This window comes from Thamnophis sirtalis, unplaced genomic scaffold (assembly GCF_051295495.1).
Source record: "Thamnophis sirtalis isolate CommonGarterSnake01/CBP01778 unplaced genomic scaffold, rThaSir2_p1.2 scaffold_15, whole genome shotgun sequence".
Lineage (NCBI taxonomy): Eukaryota > Metazoa > Chordata > Lepidosauria > Squamata > Natricidae > Thamnophis > Thamnophis sirtalis.
The window spans coordinates 47,017,086-47,039,268 of record NW_028261395.1 but is presented as its reverse complement, the minus strand read 5'-3'; the positions used below and the strand labels follow the sequence as shown (position 1 = coordinate 47,039,268).

The 22,183-nt window shown below is 49.2% G+C and overlaps 1 protein-coding gene across 1 annotated transcript in view; it reads right to left on the bottom strand.

The window, feature by feature from the left end:
* The window catches only part of NPHP4 (nephrocystin 4), a gene marked incomplete at both ends in the record, with an annotated part of 29,163 nt that overhangs the window by 5,699 nt on the left and 1,281 nt on the right, over nucleotides 1-22,183 (bottom strand). Inside the window, 7 exon segments of the mRNA XM_087701884.1 lie at nucleotides 1,026-1,237; nucleotides 1,416-1,544; nucleotides 10,278-10,458; nucleotides 10,944-11,104; nucleotides 12,169-12,338; nucleotides 14,260-14,451; nucleotides 16,114-16,268. Of these exon segments, the coding sequence (XP_087558010.1) occupies nucleotides 1,026-1,237; nucleotides 1,416-1,544; nucleotides 10,278-10,458; nucleotides 10,944-11,104; nucleotides 12,169-12,338; nucleotides 14,260-14,451; nucleotides 16,114-16,268 (1,200 nt within the window).

Genomic DNA, 22,183 nt, shown 5'->3' with positions numbered 1-22,183 from the left:
CCACAGACCATTACCATATTTCTTCCCCCTCCTCTTTACAGGCAAAGACACTAGGGAGGGTCCCTCCTGAAATGATTCCCATGCCCCTTTTCCTTCTGGGGGCTCAGCTGCCTTATCTGACTGTTGTCTTGTCTGCAGCTCTTCCTCCTTTCTCTCAAGGTCTTTCCCACAGACCACTGCAATATTTCTGCCCCCTCCTCTTTACAGGCCAAAACACTAGGGAGGGTCCCTTCTGAGATGCTTCCCACGCCCCTTTTCCATCTGTGGGCTCAGCTGCCTCTTATCTGATTATTGTCTGGTCTGTCTCTCTTCCTCTTGTCTCCCGAGGTCTTTCCCACAATATTTCTGCCTCCTCCTCTTTATAGTCTCTCCTCTTTACAGCCTAAGAAACTAGGGAGGGTCCCTTCTGAGATGCATCCCACACCCTTTTTCCTTCTTTGGGCTCAGCTGCCTCTTATCAGACTGATGTCTAGTCTGCGTCTCTTCCTTCTGTCTCCCAAGGCCATTCCCACATCCCATTACAGGAGCAGAATTTCGCAAATCTGAAACTACCTCTCTCCAATCCTCACCTTTACAGCCCAAGATACTAGGGAGGGTCCCTTCTGAGATGCTTCTCACCCCCACCCCTATTTCTTCTCTGGGCTCAGCTGCCTCTTATCTCATTATAGCCTAGTCTGTGTCTCTTCCTTCTGTTTCCCAAGGCCTTTCCCACATCCCATTACCATATTTCTTCCCCCTCCTCTTTACAGGCAAAGAAACTAGGGAGGGTCCCTCCTGAAATGATTCCCATGCCCCTTTTCAATCTGTGGGCTCAGCTGCCTCTTATCAGACTGATGTCTAGTCTGTGTCTCTTCCTTCTGTCTCCCAAGGCCATTCCCACATCCCATTACAGGAGCAGAATTTTGCAAATCTGAAACTACCTCTCTCCAATCCTCACCTTTACAGCCCAAGATACTAGGGAGGGTCCCTTCTGAGATGCCTCCCACACCCCCTTTCCTTCTGGGGGGGGTCTCTGTTTCCCTCACCAAGATAAAGCTGCTTTTCCTCCCAACATCGCCCTCCTGGGACTCCTTCCTCCGGACCGAAAGCATCCTCTCCAATTTCCGGCGTCGGGTGAGTCCGCCTTCCTGGCTGGCGGGCTGCAAGGCACTACTCGCTTCCCTCAAGCGGGAGAAGAGGAGAGCGGCCAGCTCGCTGTCCACGTCGGCCAGTTTTTTGGCTTGGCACACGTTTCCAGCTGGAAGAGAGGCGCCAAAGGGTGGCAGTCAAGCCAACCCGCGTCAAACCCAGGTCAGGTTCAATCCGTGATGGGTTTTGTTTCAGGCAGCGACGGCGGCTAGGTTAAAATTCACGCTAATAGTACCCCACCTGTCTCCCACCCCACCCCCCACCCCCCAAAATCAAGGGGAACCTACCCCTGTGAGTGCTGATGGAGACCAAACTGCCACCAGGGAAGCCCCTGGCCCCATCCTGGGAGGAGATGACCCGCCTCTGAGAAGGAGGCAATGAGTGTGACCTCCGTAGCGTCTGTCCACACCGTTGTCCTGCAAGAGAAGGGAAGAATGATGGTGAGGGGCGTTAACCTGTTCAGGGGTGAGGAAGGGGCTTGCGTAGACCAGGGATGAGGTCTTCTGAACTTCTTCTATCTGGGGTGTGGAAGAGAAGGGTGAGTTAGAAGATAGAACCACCGGTTGTAAAGGACCTTCAAAGTCTTCTAGTTTGACCCATGCTCAAACAGGGAACATTACACATTTAAGGATAAATGGCTGTCCAGTCTCTTCTTAAAGACTTCAGGTGCCCACAATTTCTGAAGGCCAGCTGTTCCATCCCTCCATCCCTCTACCATGTATCCTATCCTATCCATCTATCTCAGAACCATAGGATCCTAGGGCTAGATGGGACCTTGAAGGTCTTCACGTCCAACTCCCTACTCAAGCAGGAGACCCTATGAATGTCTAAACTTTTCTTGAAGACCTCCAGAGGTTGGAGTGCTCACAATTTCTGAAGGCAAGCTATTCCATCCCTCCCTCCCTCCCTCCCCCCTTCCTTCCCTTCTATCCATCCATTCACCCTTCCTTCCCTTCCATCCACCCACCCACCCACCCTTCCTTCCCATCCATCCCTCCCTCCCTCCGTCTGTATCGTATCGTATCGTATCGTATCGTATCTATCTATCTATCTATCTATCTATCTATCTATCTATCTATCTATCTATCTATCTACCTACCTACCTACCTACCTACCTACCTATCTTCCTACCCAGCTATCTACCTACCTATCTTAGAACCATAGAATCCTAGGGCTAGATGGGACCTTGAAGGTCTTCACGTCCAACTCCCTACTCAAGCAGGAGACCCTATGTCTAAACTTTTCTTGAAGACCTCCAGTGTTTGGAGTGCCCACAATTTCTGAAGGCAAGCTATTCCATCCCTCCCTCCCTACCCACTTCCTTCCTTTCTATCCATCCACCCACCCTTCCTTCCCTTCCATCCATCCATCCATCCATCCATCCTTCCCTTCCATCCATCCATCCTTCCTTCCCTTCCATCCATCCATCCACCCTTCCTTCCTTTCCATCCCTTCCTCCCTCTGTCTGTCATGTATCTTATCTTTTCTTATCTTATCTTATCTTATCTTATCTTATCTTACCTACCTACCTACCTATCTTAGAACCATAGAATCGTAGGGCTAGATGGGACCTTGAAGGTCTTCACGTCCAACTCCCTACTCAAGCAGGAGACCCTATGTCTAAACTTTTCTTGAAGACCTCCAGTGGTTGGAGTGCCCACAATTTCTGAAGGCAAGCTACTCCATCCATCCATCCATCCATCCATCCATCCTTCCATCCATCACTCTATCACGCACAGGGCTGCCCAATCCATGAACCTCCTCCTGTGAGAGAGCCCCGTCGCTCCAGAAAGCTGTTCCGGTGCTTCTTAGCTCTCACAATGAGGACCTTCTTGCAAATTTGGATGTGTCTCAATAGAATTCTGCTCCTTGTCTTACTCTGTCATCTTCTTCCCCAGGAGACCTCTTCATCGATCGGAAGACCCCTGTCAGGCCTTCCCTTAGCCTCCTCTTCCTTCAGGCTAAACACAGCCAAGTTCTTCTGAAGACGAAGCTTCCGAGGTGACCTTCACCATCTCCTGTTGCTCTTCTCTAGGCTCTTTAGGTCAAACGGAGACATCACCCCAGCTTCGAGAACCGCACAACGGAGGAAGCTTATCCAAGGGGGGGTCACGACTGAATCACGTTGGCGTGTCGTCTCATACCAGATCATGACATCCCTGGTGGAAACCGAAACGCCTTCTCTCTCCATACCCCAAGCCCGATCCCGGTCACCCTGGTGCAACGTAAAAGGACGGGAAGCCTCCTGAGATGACCCCATTGTCCTGCTCCGAAAACGTCAACCGCATCTCGCCAAATCTCCCAAGGCTTGAACAACCGCCGTGACTTTCAAGTTCGTCATGATTTGAAGGAGATGGAGATTTATTTTCACTTTCTTTCTTTTTTTTAACACTCTTGTGGTTTCTCCTCAAGCTTGTCTCGCTTCTTCTCCTTGGAACAGACACACACAGACACACACACACAAATATATATTTCGATGCCTCGGGCGAGTTTCCATTTTGACAAGGAGGAGACAAAGACGTCTCCTCTTCATGAATAATGAAGGGGATGGATTCAACCCAGATTCCCGTCTCTCCGTCGAGGGGCCCCCCGCGTGCGCGCGGGGAAGGGAAGATTTGATGCGGCCCAACGATGGAGGGACGGTTGGCGGAGGACGATGGGAAGCTGCCGAGATGGAGCCCGAGTCGGTGTCTTTGATCAGAGGAGAGACAGAGGAGAGACAGTTATGGATGACTGGAAAGCCCAGGTGGGCTTTTTCCTTGGCATGAAGCAGAAGGAAAACGAACTTGTGACGATGAGAAGAGGACGGGTCAGAAGGGAGAAGGGATCTGGGCTGCAACCAGAGAGAGGCAGAGCTAAACTTATAATTGTACATGTAACGAGATCAGAAAACGCTTGTGTTCCTCTCTTCCTTTTTTCTTCTTTCTTCTACTTGGGAGAGTTTCCACTTTTGATTCCCTTCCTCTGCTCTTTCTCTTGGTTTTTAAATAATAATAAAGTTATTTATTTACTCTTTTTTTTTGCATGCACGAAAACTTCTTCCAAGGGCAGCCCGAGGCTGCCAAAATGAATCCCTTTCTATCATCTTCCTTCCTTCCCTCCTTCTTTCGTTCCACCCTTCCTATCATCTTCCCTTCCTCCCCTCTCGTTTCTTCCCCTTCCCTCCCTTCCTATCATCTTCCATCCTTCCCTCATTCTTTCGTTCCACCCTTCCTATCATCTTCCTTCCCTCTCGTCTCTTCCCCTTCCCTCCCTATCATCTTCCTTCCTTCCTTCTTTCGTTCCACCCTTCCTATCATCTTCCCTTCCTTCCCTCGTCTCTTCCCCTTCCCTCCCTTCCTATCATCTTCCTTCCCTCCTTCTTTCGTTCCACCCTTCCTATCATCTTCCCTTCCTTCCCTCTCGTTTCTTCCCCTTTCCTCCCTTCCTATCATCTTCCTTCCTTCCTTTCGTTCCACCCTTCCTATCATCTTCCCTTCCTTCCCCCTCGTTTCTTCCCCTTCCCTCACTATCATCTTCCTTCCTTCCCTCCTTCTTTCGTTCCACCCTTCCTATCATCTTCCCTTCCTTCCCTCTCATTTCTTCCCCTTCCCTCCCTTCCTATCATCTTCCCTTCCTTCCCTCCTTCCTCCCTCACCCATTTTTCTCCTTTCCCTTCTTCCTTCCCCCCGCCCTCACCCTTTCTTCTTCCCTTTCCTTTCTTCCTGCTTCCCTTCGTTCCTTCCCTCTTCCTCTTCTTTCTTCTTCTTTTCTTCCTTGTACTTGGGAGTTTCCACTTTTGATTCCCTTCCTCTGCTCTTCTTTTTGCGTCTTTCTCTTGGTTTTTAAATAATAATAATAATAATGTTATTTGTTTACTCTTTTTTTGCATCCATGCACGAAAACGTCTTCCAAGGGCACCCCGGGGCTGCTAAAATCAATGCCTCCAAATTCCTTCCCTTCTTCCCCCCTTCTTTCATTCCTCCTTCCCTTTTTTCATTCTTGCCTTTCTCCTTCCTTTCCCTTCCCTCTCCTTTCTTCCCCTCCTATAATCTCCCCTCCTCTTTTGGTTCCTCCCTCCCATTTTCGATGCAGGTAAGGGCAAGAAAGCGCAGAGGCTTGGGGGGAGTGAAAAATGCCCCCCACCCGCCGTGGTGCAGGAGGCCGATTAGGCCACGCCCACCATGGCCACACCCACCCAGCAACTGGGCAGAGAACCGCTTGCTAAAAATTTCGAAGCCCACCCGATTCCCTTCTTTCTTTCCTTTCTCACCCCCTATTTTTCTTTCATTTCCTTCTTTCCTCTTTCTCTCCCCCTTCCTTCCTTCTTTCTTTCTCCCTCTTCTTTCTTTCTTTTTCTTTCTCCCCTCCCTTTGCGGCGGTGGCAATCACGGCTGTGTGTGTCCTAATCGTCTTTCTTTTCCTTTTGCTAAAAAAGTTTTGTTTTTATTAAACAGACATTAAAACATTAGACCGAGTGTAAATGTCTTTGCCGTACCTACTAAATTTTAAAGGAGAGAAGGAGAGAAGAAAGGAGGGAAGGAAGGAGGGAAGGAAGGAAGGAAGAAGTAGGATTGTTGCAAAATAAGATGGGTCTATGGGATGGTAAGAAAGCAACTTCAATTATATTGTCAACTGAAGGGGAGAAAAATTGTTACAAACACATAATATTAATAACAGTTATGAGATCATATAACTGTGAATGTATATATGAGAAATAAATAAATAAATAAATATATATATATATATATATATATATATATATATATATATATATATATATATATATATATAAAAATTATAAAGTTAAATATTCTAAAAACCCCAGTGCTTATTAACAATTGGTCTGTTCACTACTTGTAAATATAAGGACACCACATTTCCATCCATGTTGCTCTGTTCTTCTCCTATTATACATTTTCACTGTTATGATTATGAGTCCTCCGGGATTGGGCGGCCTATAAATCTAATAAATTAAATTAAATTAATTGCATACTTATAATTCTAATCTCCATCCTGTCCATCTTAAATTGTAGCTTATTTGGGGTCCTTTTCCTTTCTTTTTTCTTTTTTCTTGTCCCAAATGTTCGATAAAATCTACCCCAGATCTTACGTAATATTCTGATTCGCCCTTTGTTCTTCGATTCCCACGCCAGTCTATCCGTTTCGGCACAAATCAGAGTTTTCCTAATTGCTTCCTCTTCTTGTGGAATTTCCCTGTTTGTCCTGTTGTGTGTGTGTGTGTGTCTCTCTCACACACACGCACTAGTGGGGGGCTCGGCTGGGCTCCCTGAATTTTGACTTTTGGAAAAACAAAACACCTTGATGCCCTGATGGGTTTATCCAGTCCCTTCACGATCCCTGGTTTCTCTTTCGATCTCCTCCTCCACCAGCCAGCCAAAAACTCTTTATTAAAAGGAAAGGAAAGGAAAGGAAAGGAAAGGAAAGGAAAGGAAAGGAAAGGAAAGGAAAGGAAAGGAAAGGAAAGGAAAGGAAAGGAAAGGAAGGAAGGAAGGAAGGAAGGAAGGAAGAAAGAGAGAAAGAAAGACACAGAGAAAGAAAGAAAGAGAGAAAGAAAGAAAGAAAGACAGAGAGAAAGAAAGAAAGAGAGAAAGAAAGAAAGAAAGACAGAGAGAAAGAAAGAAAGACAGAAAGACAGAAAGACAGAAAGAAAGACAGAAAGAAAGAGAGAAAGAAAGAAAGACAGAAAGAAAGAGAGAAAGACAGAGAGAAAGAAAGAAAGAGAGAGAAAGAAAGAAAGACAGAGAGAGAAAGAAAAAGACAGAAAGACAGAGAGAAAGAAAGAAAGAGAGAAAGACAGAAAGACAGAAAGAAAGAGAGAAAGACAGAGAGAAAGACAGAGAGAAAGAAAGAGAGAGAGAGAAAGAAAGAAAGAAAGACAAAGAGAAAGAAAGAGAAAGACAGAAAGACAGAGAGAAAGAAAGAGAGAAAGACAGAAAGACAGAGAGAAAGAAAGCAAGAGAGATAGAGAAAGAAAGAAAGAAAGAAAGAAAGAAAGAAAGAAAGAAAGAAAGAAAGAAAGAAAGAAAGGGGGGAGGAGAGAGGCTGGTAGCCTTTTCCAGAGCAGAGGCAATATCAAAGGAGAAACACCTCTGGCATCGCAGGGATCTTTGATTTACAAGTGGGGGAAGCGGAGAAGATGCTTTGAAGAAAGCTTTCCATTCTCAGGTGCTGCAAAGGCAGCTTAAAAGGTCCAGCTTTTAAGGAGGGGGGGGGGAGGAAATCCATATGTGTGTGTTTGTGTGTGTGTGTGAGAGAGAGGGAGGGAGGGAGGGAGGGAGGGAGCATCCTCAAGAACCTGGCAGCCACCTTGACCCATTCTTCGAGCTCCGGAATGAATGGTACGGAATGCAGGATTAACAAAGACTTGGAAGGGACCTCGGAGGTCTTCTAGTCCAACCCCCTGATCGAGGCAGGGGGACTGCTATGCCGGCAGTCCTCAGCGTACGACCACAGTTGAGCCCAACATTTTCTACAGCTAACTTGAGCCTTTACTTAAGTGACCTTTCCCCCCCACCACACATTTGGTGACCTTCCTTGCCACCGTTGTTAATGCGGTTGATAGGTTAGTCACACGGTCGTTAAGTGAATTTGTTAAGAGAAGGAAGGAAAGGGAGGAGAAAAAGGGAGGGAGGGAGGGAAGGAAGGAAGGAGAAAAAGAGAAAGGAGAAAAAGGGGGGGAGGGAAGGAATGAAGGAAGGAGAAAAAGAGGAAGGAAGGGAAAGAAAGGAAGAAGGGAGAAAAATGGAGGGAGGGAGAGAAGGAAGGAAGGAAGGAGAAAAAGGGAATGAAGGAAGGAGAAAAAGGGAGGGAAGGAAGGAGAAAAAGAGAAAGAAGGAGAAAAGGGGAGGGAAGGACGGAAGGAAGGAAGGAGAAAAAGGGAACAAAGGAAGAAAAAGAGGAAGGAAGGGAAAGAAAGGAAGAAGGGAGAAAAAGGGAGGGAGGGAAGGAAGGAGGGAAGGATAATCAAGAATCAAGAATCAAAAGGAAAGAGCACCACAGGGAAAGACCAACAATCCTTCCTGCCTTCATCCTTTGCCAATTACTCTGCAGGCCCTTCCCCTTCAGCCCCTTCCCCTGACTTGGAGAAGGAAGAACCCCCTCCTCACAGAGGCCCCTGCCCAGAAGAGCCCCGAATGAAGAGTCGGGCAGGAGGCCTCGTTCACGTCTCCCCATCCTCTGGACGCCAGGAGAAGGTCGAAGAGGACCGAAGACGGAGAACAAAGTGCTGGGAGGGGCTTGAGAAGGTGGGGCAGCATTTGGCCAAAGCTGAGATCTTCCATCGGTCACCTTGGCATCCCCAGCTGGAATTGAGGGCTGGGGGTCCAACCACACACCAAGGAGGAACTGAGGTTCCTTGGGGTTCCTCAACTTCTCCAGGTTGACTAAGGAGTAGAAGTCTCCTCAAACAGGACTCCAATCCTCCTGAGACAAGGAAGCCTGGTTCCTTGGGGTTCCTCAACTTCTCCATGTTGACTAAGGAGTAGAAGTCTCCTCAAACAGGTCTCAAATCCTCCTGAGACCAGGAACTGAGGTTCCTTGGGGTTCCTCAACTTCTCCAGGTTGACTAAGGAGTAGAAGTCTTCTCAAACAGGTCTCAAATCCTCCTGAGACCAGGAACTGAGGTTCCTCGGGGTTCCTCAACTTCTCCAGGTTGACTTAAGGAGTAGAAGTCTCTACAATTAGGACTCATCCTCCTGAGACCAGTAACTCAGGTTCCTTGGGGTTCCTCAACTTCTCCAGGTTGACTAAGGAGAACTAGTCTCCTTGAACAGGAGTCCAATCCTCCTGAGACCAGGAAACCTGGTTCCTTGGGATTCCTCAACTTCTCCACATTGACTAAGGAGTAGAAGTCTTCTCAAACAGGTCTCCAATCCTCCTGAGACCAGGAACTGAGGTTCCTTGGGGTTCCTGAACTTCTCCACATTGACTAAAGAGTAGAAGTCTCCACAATTAGAACTCCAATCCTCCTGAGACCAGGAACTGAGGTTCATTGGGGTTCCTCAACTTCTCCAGGTTGACTAAGGAGAACTAGTCTCCTTGAACAGGTCTCAAATCCTCCTGAGACCACGAACTGAGGTTCCTTGGGGTTCCTCAACTTCTCCACATTGACTAAGGAGTAGAAGTCTCCACAATTAGGACTCCAATCCTCCTGAGACCACGAACTGAGGTTCCTTGGGGTTCCTCAACTTATCCACGTTGACTAAGGAGTAGAAGTCTTCTCAAACAGGTCTCAAACCCTCCTGAGACCAGGAACTGAGGTTCCTTGGGGTTCCTCAACTTATCCACATTGACTAAAGAGTAGAAGTCTCCACAATTAGGACTCCAATCCTCCTGAGACCAGGAACTGAGGTTCCTTGGGGTTCCTCAACTTCTCCAGGTTGACTAAGGAGTAGAAGTCTTCTCAAACAGGTCTCAAATCCTCCTGAGACCAGGAACTGAGGTTCCTCGGGGTTCCTCAACTTCTCCAGGTTGACTTAAGGAGTAGAAGTCTCTACAATTAGGACTCATCCTCCTGAGACCAGTAACTCAGGTTCCTTGGGGTTCCTCAACTTCTCCAGGTTGACTAAGGAGAACTAGTCTCCTTGAACAGGAGTCCAATCCTCCTGAGACCAGGAAACCTGGTTCCTTGGGATTCCTCAACTTCTCCACATTGACTAAGGAGTAGAAGTCTTCTCAAACAGGTCTCCAATCCTCCTGAGACCAGGAACTGAGGTTCCTTGGGGTTCCTGAACTTCTCCACATTGACTAAAGAGTAGAAGTCTCCACAATTAGAACTCCAATCCTCCTGAGACCAGGAACTGAGGTTCATTGGGGTTCCTCAACTTCTCCAGGTTGACTAAGGAGAACTAGTCTCCTTGAACAGGTCTCAAATCCTCCTGAGACCAGGAACTGAGGTTCCTTGGCGTTCCTCAACTTCTCCACATTGACTAAGGAGTAGAAGTCTCCACAATTAGGACTCCAATCCTCCTGAGACCAGGAACTGAGGTTCCTTGGGGTTCCTCAACTTCTCCACGTTGACTAAGGAGTAGAGGTCTTCTCAAACAGGTCTCAAATCCTCCTGAGACCAGGAACTGAGGTTCCTTGGGGTTCCTCAACTTCTCCACGTTGAGGAAGGTGAACAGACAGAAGTTAGAAGTGGGACTCACCAATGTTCGCCAGGCGGAGGTGAAGCTGACCCCTCACGACCGCGTGGACCCCGATGGGCTTGACCCCCCAAGGGCGGAAGGCCTCCCCACTCAGCACGGTCGCATCTGGTTTGTACTCCACAGTCAGGACCTCCAACTCGTGGTAGATCTGGACCCCCGTCCGTCCTTGGCGCAGGAGATGCTGCAGAGAGAGAGAGAGAGAGAGTGAGAGAGCTCGGCTGTGGTGGGTCATGTCTGAATGGGGGGAGGAGGGGGTGGACCCCATCTCTCTATCTCTGTGGCCCCCACCCTGGAAATACGGGCAGGGTTCCTCGACTTACGGCCGCAGTGGAGCTCAAAATTTCCGTTGCTATGTGAGGGAGATTTGTTAAGTGAGTTTTGCCACGCTTTACGACCTTCTTTGCCAAAGCTGTTAAGGGAATCACTGCCGTTGGTTAAGCGAGCCGCGTGGTCGTTAAGTGGATCTGGCTTTGCCGGCCAGAAGGTCGCAAAAGGGACAATGGCGACCGTCATAAATATGAGCCGGTGGGCCAAGCCTGTGAATCGTGATCCCCGTGAGCTGCGACGGTCCTCAGTGTGGAAAACGGAGGTTTTTTTTTCCCCAAAGGGAAGACATGCCCTCCGGTCGTAACTCGAGGACTGCTCTGGAAGGGTTTCCCCGCCTACCTTCAGCTTCACGGCGGCAGAGCCCAGCAGGAGAAGGGAGTCCCCGTCCCAGACGTCGATCTGCAGGGCCTGCTGGGCCAGGTAGCGAAGGAACCAGCGCGGCTCACCTGGTTTCAGGGAGGCCACGCCCACCAGGTACTTCAGGTGGAGGCCAGGGGGCCCTGCGGAGGAGGGGAGGGGTCCACGGGTAAGATGGCAAGAAGCTCCCAGAAGAAATCAGAAGGAGGGAGGAAGATGAGAGGATGGAGGGAGGAACGAACAGGGAAGGAGGGAGGGAGGGTGGAGGAAGGAAAGAAGGAAGGAAGTGAAGAAGGAGAGGGAGAATGTGATGGGGAAGAGGAAGAAGAAGAGAAAGGATAAATGGAGAGGGGGAAGGAAGGAAGAAAAATGGAAGGAGGGAGGAAAAAAGGAAGGAACAGGGAGGGTGAAAGTGAAGGAGGAGAGGGAGAAGGTGATGGGGAAAGAGGAAGAAGGATAAATGGAGAGAGGGGGGAGAGAAGGAAAGAAGGAAAAACAGGAAGGGGGGAGGAAGGAAGAAAAATGGAAGGAAGGAGGAAAAAAGGAAGAAACAGGGAGGGAGAAAGAGAAGGAGAGGGAGAAGGTGATGGGGAAAGAGGAAGAAGGATAAATGGAGAAAGGGGGAGGAAAGGAAAGAAGGAAAAACAGGGAGGAAGGAAGGAAGGAAGGAAGGAAGGAAGGAAGGAAGGAAGAAAAAGGGAGGGAGGAAAAAAGGAAGAAACAAGAAGAGAGAAAGTGAAGAAAGAGAGGGAGAAGGTGATGGGGAAGAGGAAGAAGAAGGATAAACGGAGAAAGGGGAGAGGGAAGGAAGGAAAAAAGGAAAAACTGGGAGGAAGGAAGAAAAAGGGAGGGAGGGAGGAAAAGAGAAAGAAACAAGGAGGGAGAAAGTAAAGAAGGAGAGGGAGAAGGTGATGGGGAAGAGGAAGAAGGAAGGATAAATGGAGAGGGGAGAGGGAAGGAAGGGAAGAAGGAAAAACAGGGAGGGAGGGAGAAAAAGGAAGAAACAAGAAGGAAGAGAGGAAGGAAGGAGGATGAAATGGATGGATGGATGGATAGAAGGGAGGAGAGAGAGGGATTCTGGGAGTTGAATGCCAGCCCATAAAAAAGCCTAACTCTCTTGCCCATCCCGGCATGACCCAGAGCCTCCCTCCAACATCCAAATATTAGCCAAAGCTCCTCTCCCGCCTGTTGGGTTTACCAGCCTTACCGAGATTCGGGCTCCCGTCTGGGTTGATCTGCACCAAGATGTGGGTGGCTGGCCCACAGGCCGGAGTCTGGACCAGCTGCAGCCGCGGCGTGGTGACCGGGGGGAAGCGGTAAAACTGGAGGGTGAAGTAGACCCTTTGGGGCCAGGTAGCAGGGTCGTCCTGGGCAGGCCTGGGGGGAGGAGGAGAGGAAAGTCAAGCGGTGAGCCCGAAATCCTAGCACTCTGTTAAGACCAGGTCAACCTTGGCAATGCAAAAGCATTTGGACTTCAACTCCCAGAATTCCCCAGTCAAACCTACCTGTTTCTCTCTCTCTCTCTCTCTCTCTCTCTCTCACTTCTTAAGAGTGGAGAGATTGCAGAGAAAGGGATAAAAGAGTAAACTGGCACACACTTTCGATCTCTAATCTCAGTGTATGCCTGCTTACTCTTTTATAATCCCTTTCTCTGCAATCTCACTACTCTTAAGAGAGAGAGAGGGGGGGAGGGAGGGAGGGAGGAAGAGAGAGAGATAGAAGAGCATATATAGTTGGATGGGGAATCTCTCTCTCTCTCTCACCTCTTAAGAGTGGAGAGATTGCAGAGAAAGGGATAAAAGAGTAAACTGGCACACACTTTCGATCTCTAATCTCAGTGTATGCCTGCTTACTCTTTTATAATCCCTTTCTCTGCAATCTCACTACTCTTAAGAAGAGAGAGAGAGAGAGAGGGAGGGAGAGGGGGGAGGGAGGGAGGGAAAGAGAGAGAGAAGAGCAGGTATAGTTGGACGGGGAATCTCTCACTCCTTAAGAGTGGAGAGATTGCAGAGAAAGGGATAAAAGAGTACACTTTCGATGTCTATTCTCAGTGTGTGCCTGCTTACTCTTTTGTAATCCCTTTCTCTTAAGAAGAGAGAGAGAGAGAGAGGGAGAGAGGGAGGAAGGGAGAGAGAGAGATAAAAGAGCATATATAGTTGGACGGGGAATCTCTCTCTCTCACTTCTTAAGAGTGGAGAGATTGCAGAGAAAGGGATAAAAGAGTAAACTGGCACACACTTTCGATGTCTATTCTCAGTGTGTGCCTGCTTACTCTTTTATAATCCCTTTCTCTGCAATCTCTCTACTCTTAAGGAGAGGAGAGGAGAGAGAGGGAGAGAGAGAAGAGCAGGTATAGTTGGACGGGGAATCTCTCTCTCACTTCTTAAGAGAGGAGAGATTGCAGAGAAAGGGATAAAAGAGTAAGCAGGCACACAGTGAGAATAGACGTCAAAAGTGTGTCCCTGCTTACTCTTTTATAATCCCTTTCTCTGCAATCTCTCTACTCTTTAAGAAGTGTGTTTGTGTGTTTCTTTCTGTGTGTTTGTGTGAGAGAGAGGGGGGGAGAGGGGGAGAGAGAAAAGAACAGGTATGGTTGGCCAGGGAATTCTGGGAGTTCAACCAGAATTGGGTTGCAAATTCCGGTGCTACCCGTTGGCTCGCGTGCCTGCGATGCTTCTGTGCAGAAGCGTCCGGGGCGGGCGACCAGAGCCTCCCGCCGCCACCACTACCAGTTCACCTGATCTGGGCCAAACTGGGAGCAACCCCCCCTCTGGTCCAGGCACCTTAAAAGTTGAAACCCAAAAGAACAGACCCGCCTTCTTTCAGGCGAAGCCCCACCCCTTTTTTCATGATGGAGCGTTTTTTTATCAGGACCTAGAATTTTTTTAAAAAAAATCAGTCGTAAATTGAGGCATTGCAAAAGGCCACAAAGGCGGGGCTGGTTGCCAAGACGTCCCAAGGAGGGCCAGACCCAAAACAGGGCTGCAAGGCGTAGGGAGGTCCGTCGTAACTTCGATCGGCCGTTAAGTGAACAGTCGTAACCTGTAGCCCGGGATGGAAAGGATCCGGGAATAACGATTTTCAAGACGATCCATTTTTTTCGGCTGGGACAAACAGACCCTTCAACTCAAGGGGGGGGGTCATTAAAATTGGACAGGGGGGGGGTGTCTAACCACTGTATCCCTCCATCAATTCAACCTCTTTCCCCTTCCCCATTTATGGGCATCTGTTTGAGGGGAGCAATGAAACGGCACCCATCTTTTCGGAACCCGCAGAAAAACCGAGCGCCCTCCCCCACCTGCTCAAGGCCAGGAACTGGAGGTGGATCTCGTGGTCGGGCAAGGGGTCGCCTTCTTCCCGCTGGGGGCTGCGGGGGGCGGGGTCGTTGGGGTCCAGCATCTCAACCGGCTCCTTGTTGCAATCCAGAAGCTCCGGAAATCCAGCTGCGCGCAGGCGGGCAAGAGAGGCCCGAGTGGGGGCGGTGTTGGGGCTGTGGAAAAGGACGGGATTCTGAATCCTTTTCCCCCCCCCCCTTTCTTTCTCTCTTCCTCCTTCCCTTTTTCTTTCCTTCCTTCCCACGATGCGTCCTCCCTCCCTTCCTTAGTCTCTTTTGTCTTTCTTCTTTCCTTTCTTCCTTCTTTCATTTTCCTCCCTCTGTCCCTCACATTTTCCTTCCTTTCTTCCCCCCTTGTCCCTCCTTCCCTCACTGTCTTCCTTCTATCCTCCCTCTTTCACCTTCCTTCCTTCCTCCCTTTTCTTTTTTCATTTTTTCCGTCCTCACTGTCCCTCCCATTTTCCTTCCTTCCTTCCCGTCCCTCCTTCCTTCACACTATCTTCCTTCTATCCTCCCTCTTTCACCTTCCTTCCTTTTTTTTCATTTTTCCTTCCTCCCGCCTCCCTCCGTCCCTCCCATTTTCCTTCCTTCCTTTCTTCCCCCCTCGTCCCTCCTTCCCTCACTGTTTTCCTTCCATCCTCCCTCTTTCGCCTTCCTTCCTTTGTTTTTTTCATTTTTCCTCCCTCCCATTTTCCTTCCTTCATTCCCGTCCCTCCTTCCCTCACTGTTTTCCTTCTATCCTCCCTCTTTTGCCTTCCTTCCTTCCTCCCTTTTCTTTTTTTCATTTTTCCTCCCTCCCATTTTCCTTCCTTACCTCCCTCCCATATCCCCCTTCCTTCCTCAGTCTCTATTCTTCCTCCCTCCCTCCCTCCCTCTGCCATCCCATCTTCCTTCCTTCCTCTCTCCCTCCATCTTTTTTTAAGAGCCGAGGTGGCGCAGTGGTTAAATGCAGCACTGCAGGCTACTTCAGCTGACTGCAGTTCTGCAGTTCGGCTGTTCAAATCTCACCGGCTCAAGGTTGACTCAGCCTTCCATCCTTCCGAGGTGGGTGAAATGAGGACCCGGATTGTTGTTGGGGGCGATATGCTGACTCTGTAAACCGCTTAGAGAGGGCTGAAAGCTCTATGAAGCGGTATATAAGTCTAACTGCTATTGCTATCTATCTATCTATCTATCTATCTATCTATCTATCTATCTATCTATCTATCATCTATCTATCTATCTCTATATCTCTGTCTGTCTGTCGTCAGTCTGTCTGTCTGTCTGTCTGTCTGTCTATCTATCATCTATCTATCTATCTATCTATCTATCTATCTATCTATCTATCTATCTATCGGATTGTTGGGGGTGATATGCTGACTCTGTAAACTGCTTAGAGAGGGCTGAAAGCTCTATGAAGCGGTACATAAGTCTAACTCCTATTGCTATTGCTATTGCTATCTATCTATCTATCTATCTATCTATCTATCTATCATCTATATATCTAACTATCTATCTATCTATCATCTATCTATCTATCTATCTATCGGATTGTTGGGGGCGATGTGCTGACTCTGTAAACCGCTTAGAGAGGGCTGAAAGCCCTATGAAGCGGTATATAAGTCTAACTGCTATTGCTATTTTCCTTTCCCCTTTTCCTTCCTCTCCCCCTCCCTCTTAAAGTGGCCACGGTTGAGAAAGCTTGCTCCCCCTTCTATAGCACTGGGGTCAATCCCTTCCAGAGCCAGGTCTACAGTGTCCCCCCCCCCCCACCTTCCGACCACCTCTTGCACCCAAACTGCCCTGCAGAGAAACCGGTCCGATCTCGGGGGGCCTCACCTCCGCGAAGGGGCTCCCCCGAGGGCCAGGATGGGCATGTGGACCGGCGTGAAGGGGAGCTCTTGCAGCTGGTCGAGGGTGGAGCCGTCCTCCAGTTGAGGGTTGTAACTCAGGTCGGACTCCAGGTGAGCGATGGCTACTTGGCTCTGCTCCGGCTGGGAAGGGAGAAGGAAAATCGGGGAAATGACAGAAGACAGAAGAGAAGGTGGGCGTGCAGGTTGGATTAAGGGGGTTCGACTCAACAGGCCTGGTGACTGAACCTGTCACGCCCCACTCCATTCCATAATCAGGAAAGAAGACCAAGAGACTCCATGGGTTGGAAATCCAAAGTACTTTTACTAATTAGAAATGGTAAGCGAGCAGCAGTGAAGCAAAATCTGAATAATATGGCGCGAAAGCAATTGATATATAGCAAAGCCCGTTCCCCCCCCTTAGGATCAAAGCTCCAGTCCAATCATAAGTCCTTCAATTGTCAGGTGTGAGATAACTTCAAAAAGACAGGCCAAGATGGAATGTGAAGGCCGTTGATGCAGGCGGGAAACACGTACGCATGCGCAATCCCAACGACTGGTACATCCTAGAACATTCCTCCATCAGTCCTCCAGCACATCAATTAAAACCCTCCCACATACACGCCCCCCCCCTTCCCGTTTCATGGCAGCTGAAGCAGCAGCAAAGCAGAAGCTGACATCCGGCCGTCCCCCGGAAAAAAAGCTGTCAGGCCTGGAAGAGAAAAACAAACAAACAAACAAGACATACAAATAACAAACAAACAAGAGAGGGAAAGGAGAAAAGTCAAGGCTTGTCGGGATAAGAAGCATAAAATTTCTGCAGTAAGCGGGGAGCACGAACGTGGGACTTATCAACCCATTCCGTGTGGGAGGGGGGAAAATGTTTCCAAGCCACAAGGTATTGGATGCGATTACGGTGCCGACGGGAATCCAGAATGTCCCGGACTTCAAAATGACGTTCCCCATCAATAAGTAACGGAGCAGGTGGAGGGTCATCTGCGGGCCGTAGGTCGGAGACTCGAACTGGTTTGATGAGGTTGATATGGAACACCGGATGGATCCGGTTGAGATGTTTGGGCAATTGCAAACGAACAGAAACAGGGTTGATAACTTTCACAATCGGGAAAGGGCCAACATACTTGGGACCCAATTTCTTCGATTTTTGTGTAGTATGCAAGAATTTCGTGGACAAATACACTAAATCTCCAACATGGTACTCATAAGGCTGAGAGCGTTTCTTATCAGCCTGCTTCTTATGAGCCTTATGGGCAGCGTCCAAGGTGGAAAGAGTAAGGGGCCAAAGGCGACTGAGACGTTCACTCCAGTCCGCAACGGAAGGAACCTGAGGCTGGGCCGTAGGCAGTTCGGGGATAGGAACAAAATCCTGGCCGTAAACGACCCGGAAAGGGGTGAAGCCCGTGCTGGAGTGAACCGAATTGTTATAAGCCACTTCAGCATGCGGCAACAAGTCCACCCAATCGTCCTGTTGATAATTGATGAAACAACGTAAATATTGTTCCAGAACGGAATTAGTACGTTCACAGCCGCCATTAGTCTGAGGATGGTAGGCGGAGCTAAGGCCCTGGGCGGAGCCAATGCACGTGAGGAACTCCTTCCAAAATTTAGATGTGAATTGGACTCCACGATCGGAGATAATACGGTCGGGGACCCCATGCAAGCGGTATATGTGAGAAAGGAATAATTTAGCCAACGCCTTGGCGGAAGGAATCTTGTGGCAAGGCACGAAGTGAACTTGCTTGGAGAACAAATCAGTAACCACCCAGATGACGGTGTGCCCTTGGCTTTCGGGAAGCTCCACAATAAAGTCCATAGAAATCTCCTTCCACGGGGCAACCGGGCGAGCGACAGACTGCAGAAGTCCGTGTGGTTTCCCCGGTGGCTTTTTGGCGGTAGCGCAAACCGGGCAACTGGAAACATAAAGTTCAATGTCCTTTTTTAAAGAGGGCCACCAGAATTGTCTCTTCACAAGGTGCAAAGTTTTGACGAACCCAAAATGACCCGCCATCCTGGAGTCATGCGCGCGACGAAGGACCACAAGACGTAGGGAAGCGGGGATGTATAATTTAGCACCAATCCATGGTAGATCGTCCCTCATGGTGCACTCGTCCCGATGGTTCAGGAACCAGTCGTCCTGAGGAAGAGCTGCTTTGAGGTCAGAAAGCAGATCGTGAGGCACGTCCTTTTGGGCCTTGGTCTGTTGACGTGTGAGCACCGGAGCTGCCAAGAGTGGTTGGACGATACTCAGTTTGGAACAATTATACTGAGGTAACCGGGACAAAGCATCGGCCATGAAGTTCTTTCCGCCCGGGATATACTTCAGAGTGAAATTGAAACGGTTAAAATATTGGGCCCAACGCATCTGCTTAGGGGAGAGACGGCGCGGTGTGCGTAACGCTTCTAAATTCTTGTGGTCAGTCCACACTTCAAATGGGTGCTTAGAGCCTTCAAGGAAGTGGCGCCAAGTAGCGAGGGCCCAACGGACTGCAAAAGCCTCTTTCTCCCAGACCGCCCAGCGCCGTTCCGTGTCAGTGAGTTTACGTGATGTGTACGCACAAGGTTGCAAGTTACCTTGGTCATTGGCTTGTAGCAGAACAGCCCCCACGGCGACATCACTGGCATCCGCCTGGACAACGAACGGCCGGTCGAGATCAGGATGTTTAAGAACTGGTTCAGCTGCAAAAAGGCGTTTAAGCTTTTCGAATGCCGCCTGGCATTCCATGGTCCAGTCCAAAGGCTTACTGGGTTTTGGTTTCGGGTCGCCTTTAGTTTTGAGCAAATTAGTAATGGGTAGAGCAATGTCGGCAAAAGAGGGAATAAATTGACGGTAGAAATTAGCGAAACCCAAAAACTTTTGCAACTGTTTACGCGTTTTGGGCGCGTCCCATTCAGTGACCGCCTTCACTTTTTCAGGGTCCATTTCAACGCCATCAGGGGAGATACGATAGCCCAGATAGTCAATAGTAGCTTGGTGAAATTCACACTTAGACAACTTGGCATACAGGTTGGCAGCACGGAGTTTTTTCAAAACAGTGCGCACCAGGTTGACGTGGTGGTCGTAATTGCGGGTATAAATGAGGATATCGTCTAGATATACGATAACGCCCTTATAGAGGTGGTCGTGTAGGATCTCATTAATAAATTGCATGAATACAGCAGGAGCCCCCTGTAGGCCAAAAGGCATAACCCGGAACTGGAAACAACCAAGAGGGCAGTTGAACGCGGTCTTCCATTCGTCACCTTCCTTGATGCGTACTCTATAGTAAGCTTCTCGCAGGTCCAATTTTGTGAAGATGCGTCCCTTCCCCAATTGTGCCAATAAGTCCTTCATCAAGGGTAGTGGGTAGAGGTTTTGGGAACAGATGGCGTTTAAATTTCTAAAGTCACAACACAAACGAAGAGACCCATCTTTCTTCTCACGAAATAGCACAGGGGCCGCCACCTTGGGGCGGGCCGGTTCAATGAAACCACGTTTCAAATTTTTGTCAATGAAAGAACGCATCTCCTCCATTTCCCTGGGTGACATGGAGTAAATGCGGGGTTTTGGGAGTTTGACCCCGGGCAAAATGTCAATGGAGCAATCAGTAGGCCTGTGGGGGGGTAGAATGTCCGAAGATTGCTCGCTGAAGACTTCCTTAAGATCCAAATACTCTTTCGGAATTTTCTCCTCTCCTGCAATACTCTCCTGCCCTCTAGCGGCCACTTCAGGAACGTTAGTGACGTTTGGCTGGGTTGGAGAGCCCTCCCCCACTGGAGGCACTTTGGAGCGAATACGCAAGCGGCCTGTCCGCCAATTTATGTGAGGGTTCCATTTTCGGAGCCATGGGATGCCCAAAATAAGTGGTCTGTCCATGCCAGGTGCGACCACAAAAGAGATTAATTCAGTGTGGGTACCCATTGTCATTTCCAAAGGTTCAGTAAAAAAATGGGCGGGCCCCCCCCCTGCAATGGATCCGTCTATCTGGCAAAAAACAATAGGGGTTTTCAAAGTGCGCAATTTGAGGCCTAATTTCTCAACCATGGTTGGGTTGATCATGGACCGGGAACAGCCGGAATCCAGTAATGCTAGGAGGGTGGCAGGTGTCCCCTCAGGAGGAACTTTTAATTCAATAGGGAGTAGAAGGGGCCCCTTGTTTGAACTCACCCAGCGAGGTGAAGCGTCGTCATCTGAGTCATCAGAAGAAGAGTAGTTAGCATCCGCGTCATCCTTCAATGGTTGGGCAAGAGGAGGGGGGTTGGTTTCTCCAGCGAAAGCAGTTTCCCTCTTTTTCTTTTCAGAGCCTCTTGCATGCTTCTCCTCACGTCTGGGAGGGGGTTGGGCGGAGAGGGGTGATTTCGCCCGACAGAGGGGGGCGGTATGCCCAAGCTTGCCACAGCGAAAGCATGTTAAAGGTTTGGAGGAGCCAGAAGGGGGCTCTCTCGCGTCGCCTCGGCGTTTGGAAAGCGCTTGAGTAGCAGGAGGGGGGAGGGCCTTGGCAGCCCTTTCTTTCCGCTTCCTTTTCTCTTCAGTGGCATAGCGCAGACGAATTAAGTCAAGCTCAGCGTCAGCCGCATGCTCAAACCAAGTGATTAAGTGCCTCGGGAGGTTACGATTAACACATTGTTGATAAATTTCAGGATTTAAGCCTTCAGCAAATCTGTCCAGCATCGCATCCTCCCCCCAGCCTCTCATGTACTGAGACAGACATTGAAATTCTTGGATGTATTCAGCGACAGGCCTGTCGTCTTGTTCAAAAGTTAAAAACTTCAATTTGTTTCGCTTCTCAGTCAACGGGTCATCAAAACGTCGACGGAACGCTGCCATAAAACGGTGGAAATTCTCCAAGAGGGGAGAACCAGACATATGCAAAGCAGTCGACCACGCAGCCGCCTCACCATCCAAAGATAAAAGGACCATTCTAACCCTTAAAATGTCAGATTCAAAGTCCCGGCCATAAATCTCCATGTAGTTAAAAACCTGCATAAGAAAGGAGGCGAGGCTAGCAGAAGCCCCATTAAAACGCACAGGCAAAGGAGGGATTTTAGCCATACGGTGCCTTCGGGGGGGAGCCTGGGGTGGAGGTGCTCTTTGATCAGCGAAACCTCTAGCCGCAGGGGGTGATGCAGGCCGAGGGGGGGGTGGGGGAGAATCCTGGCGTGGGTAACGTTGCCAAGTTCTCCAGTCTCTTTCCTCCTCCCCCCTCCTGTCCTCCAAAAATGTTTGACTCCAATAATCAGGTAACTCACTCCGCTGGGGTCTCCTCACGGGGCCCTGGTGCTGATAATTTCTCCATTCTGCTTCATCGCCTCTTTGGCTCCAATATTCATTGAAGTCACCCGCCTGAGGTTTTCTCACGGCCCCTGGCTCCAGCGAAGTTTGTTGAGGAGGTCTTTGGGTAAGTCCAGCATTCCAGCTTGTCTCTATTTCTCTTTGCCCCACTGAAGTTGACCAACGGGGTAGGGGGGAAGGTTCAGGCTGACTGGAAATTTGCAGTTGAAATAAATCTTCGTGCAAAGGTCGGTCAGATGGGCTGGGCTGGTGTAAAGAAAGGTCGGGAGGTCCCAGTTCACTGGAATCCGTTCCGCCAACGGCCCCCTCCTCCTCTCTGGTCGGAGAAGACATTATTTCCCTTCTCGGTAGACAGAAAATCTCCTGGAAAGGGTTATTATTCAGATTTTGCTTCTTGTCACGCCCCACTCCATTCCATAATCAGGAAAGAAGACCAAGAGACTCCATGGGTTGGAAATCCAAAGTACTTTTACTAATTAGAAATGGTAAGCGAGCAGCAGTGAAGCAAAATCTGAATAATATGGCGCGAAAGCAATTGATATATAGCAAAGCCCGTTCCCCCCCCTTAGGATCAAAGCTCCAGTCCAATCATAAGTCCTTCAATTGTCAGGTGTGAGATAACTTCAAAAAGACAGGCCAAGATGGAATGTGAAGGCCGTTGATGCAGGCGGGAAACACGTACGCATGCGCAATCCCAACGACTGGTACATCCTAGAACATTCCTCCATCAGTCCTCCAGCACATCAATTAAAACCCTCCCACATACACGCCC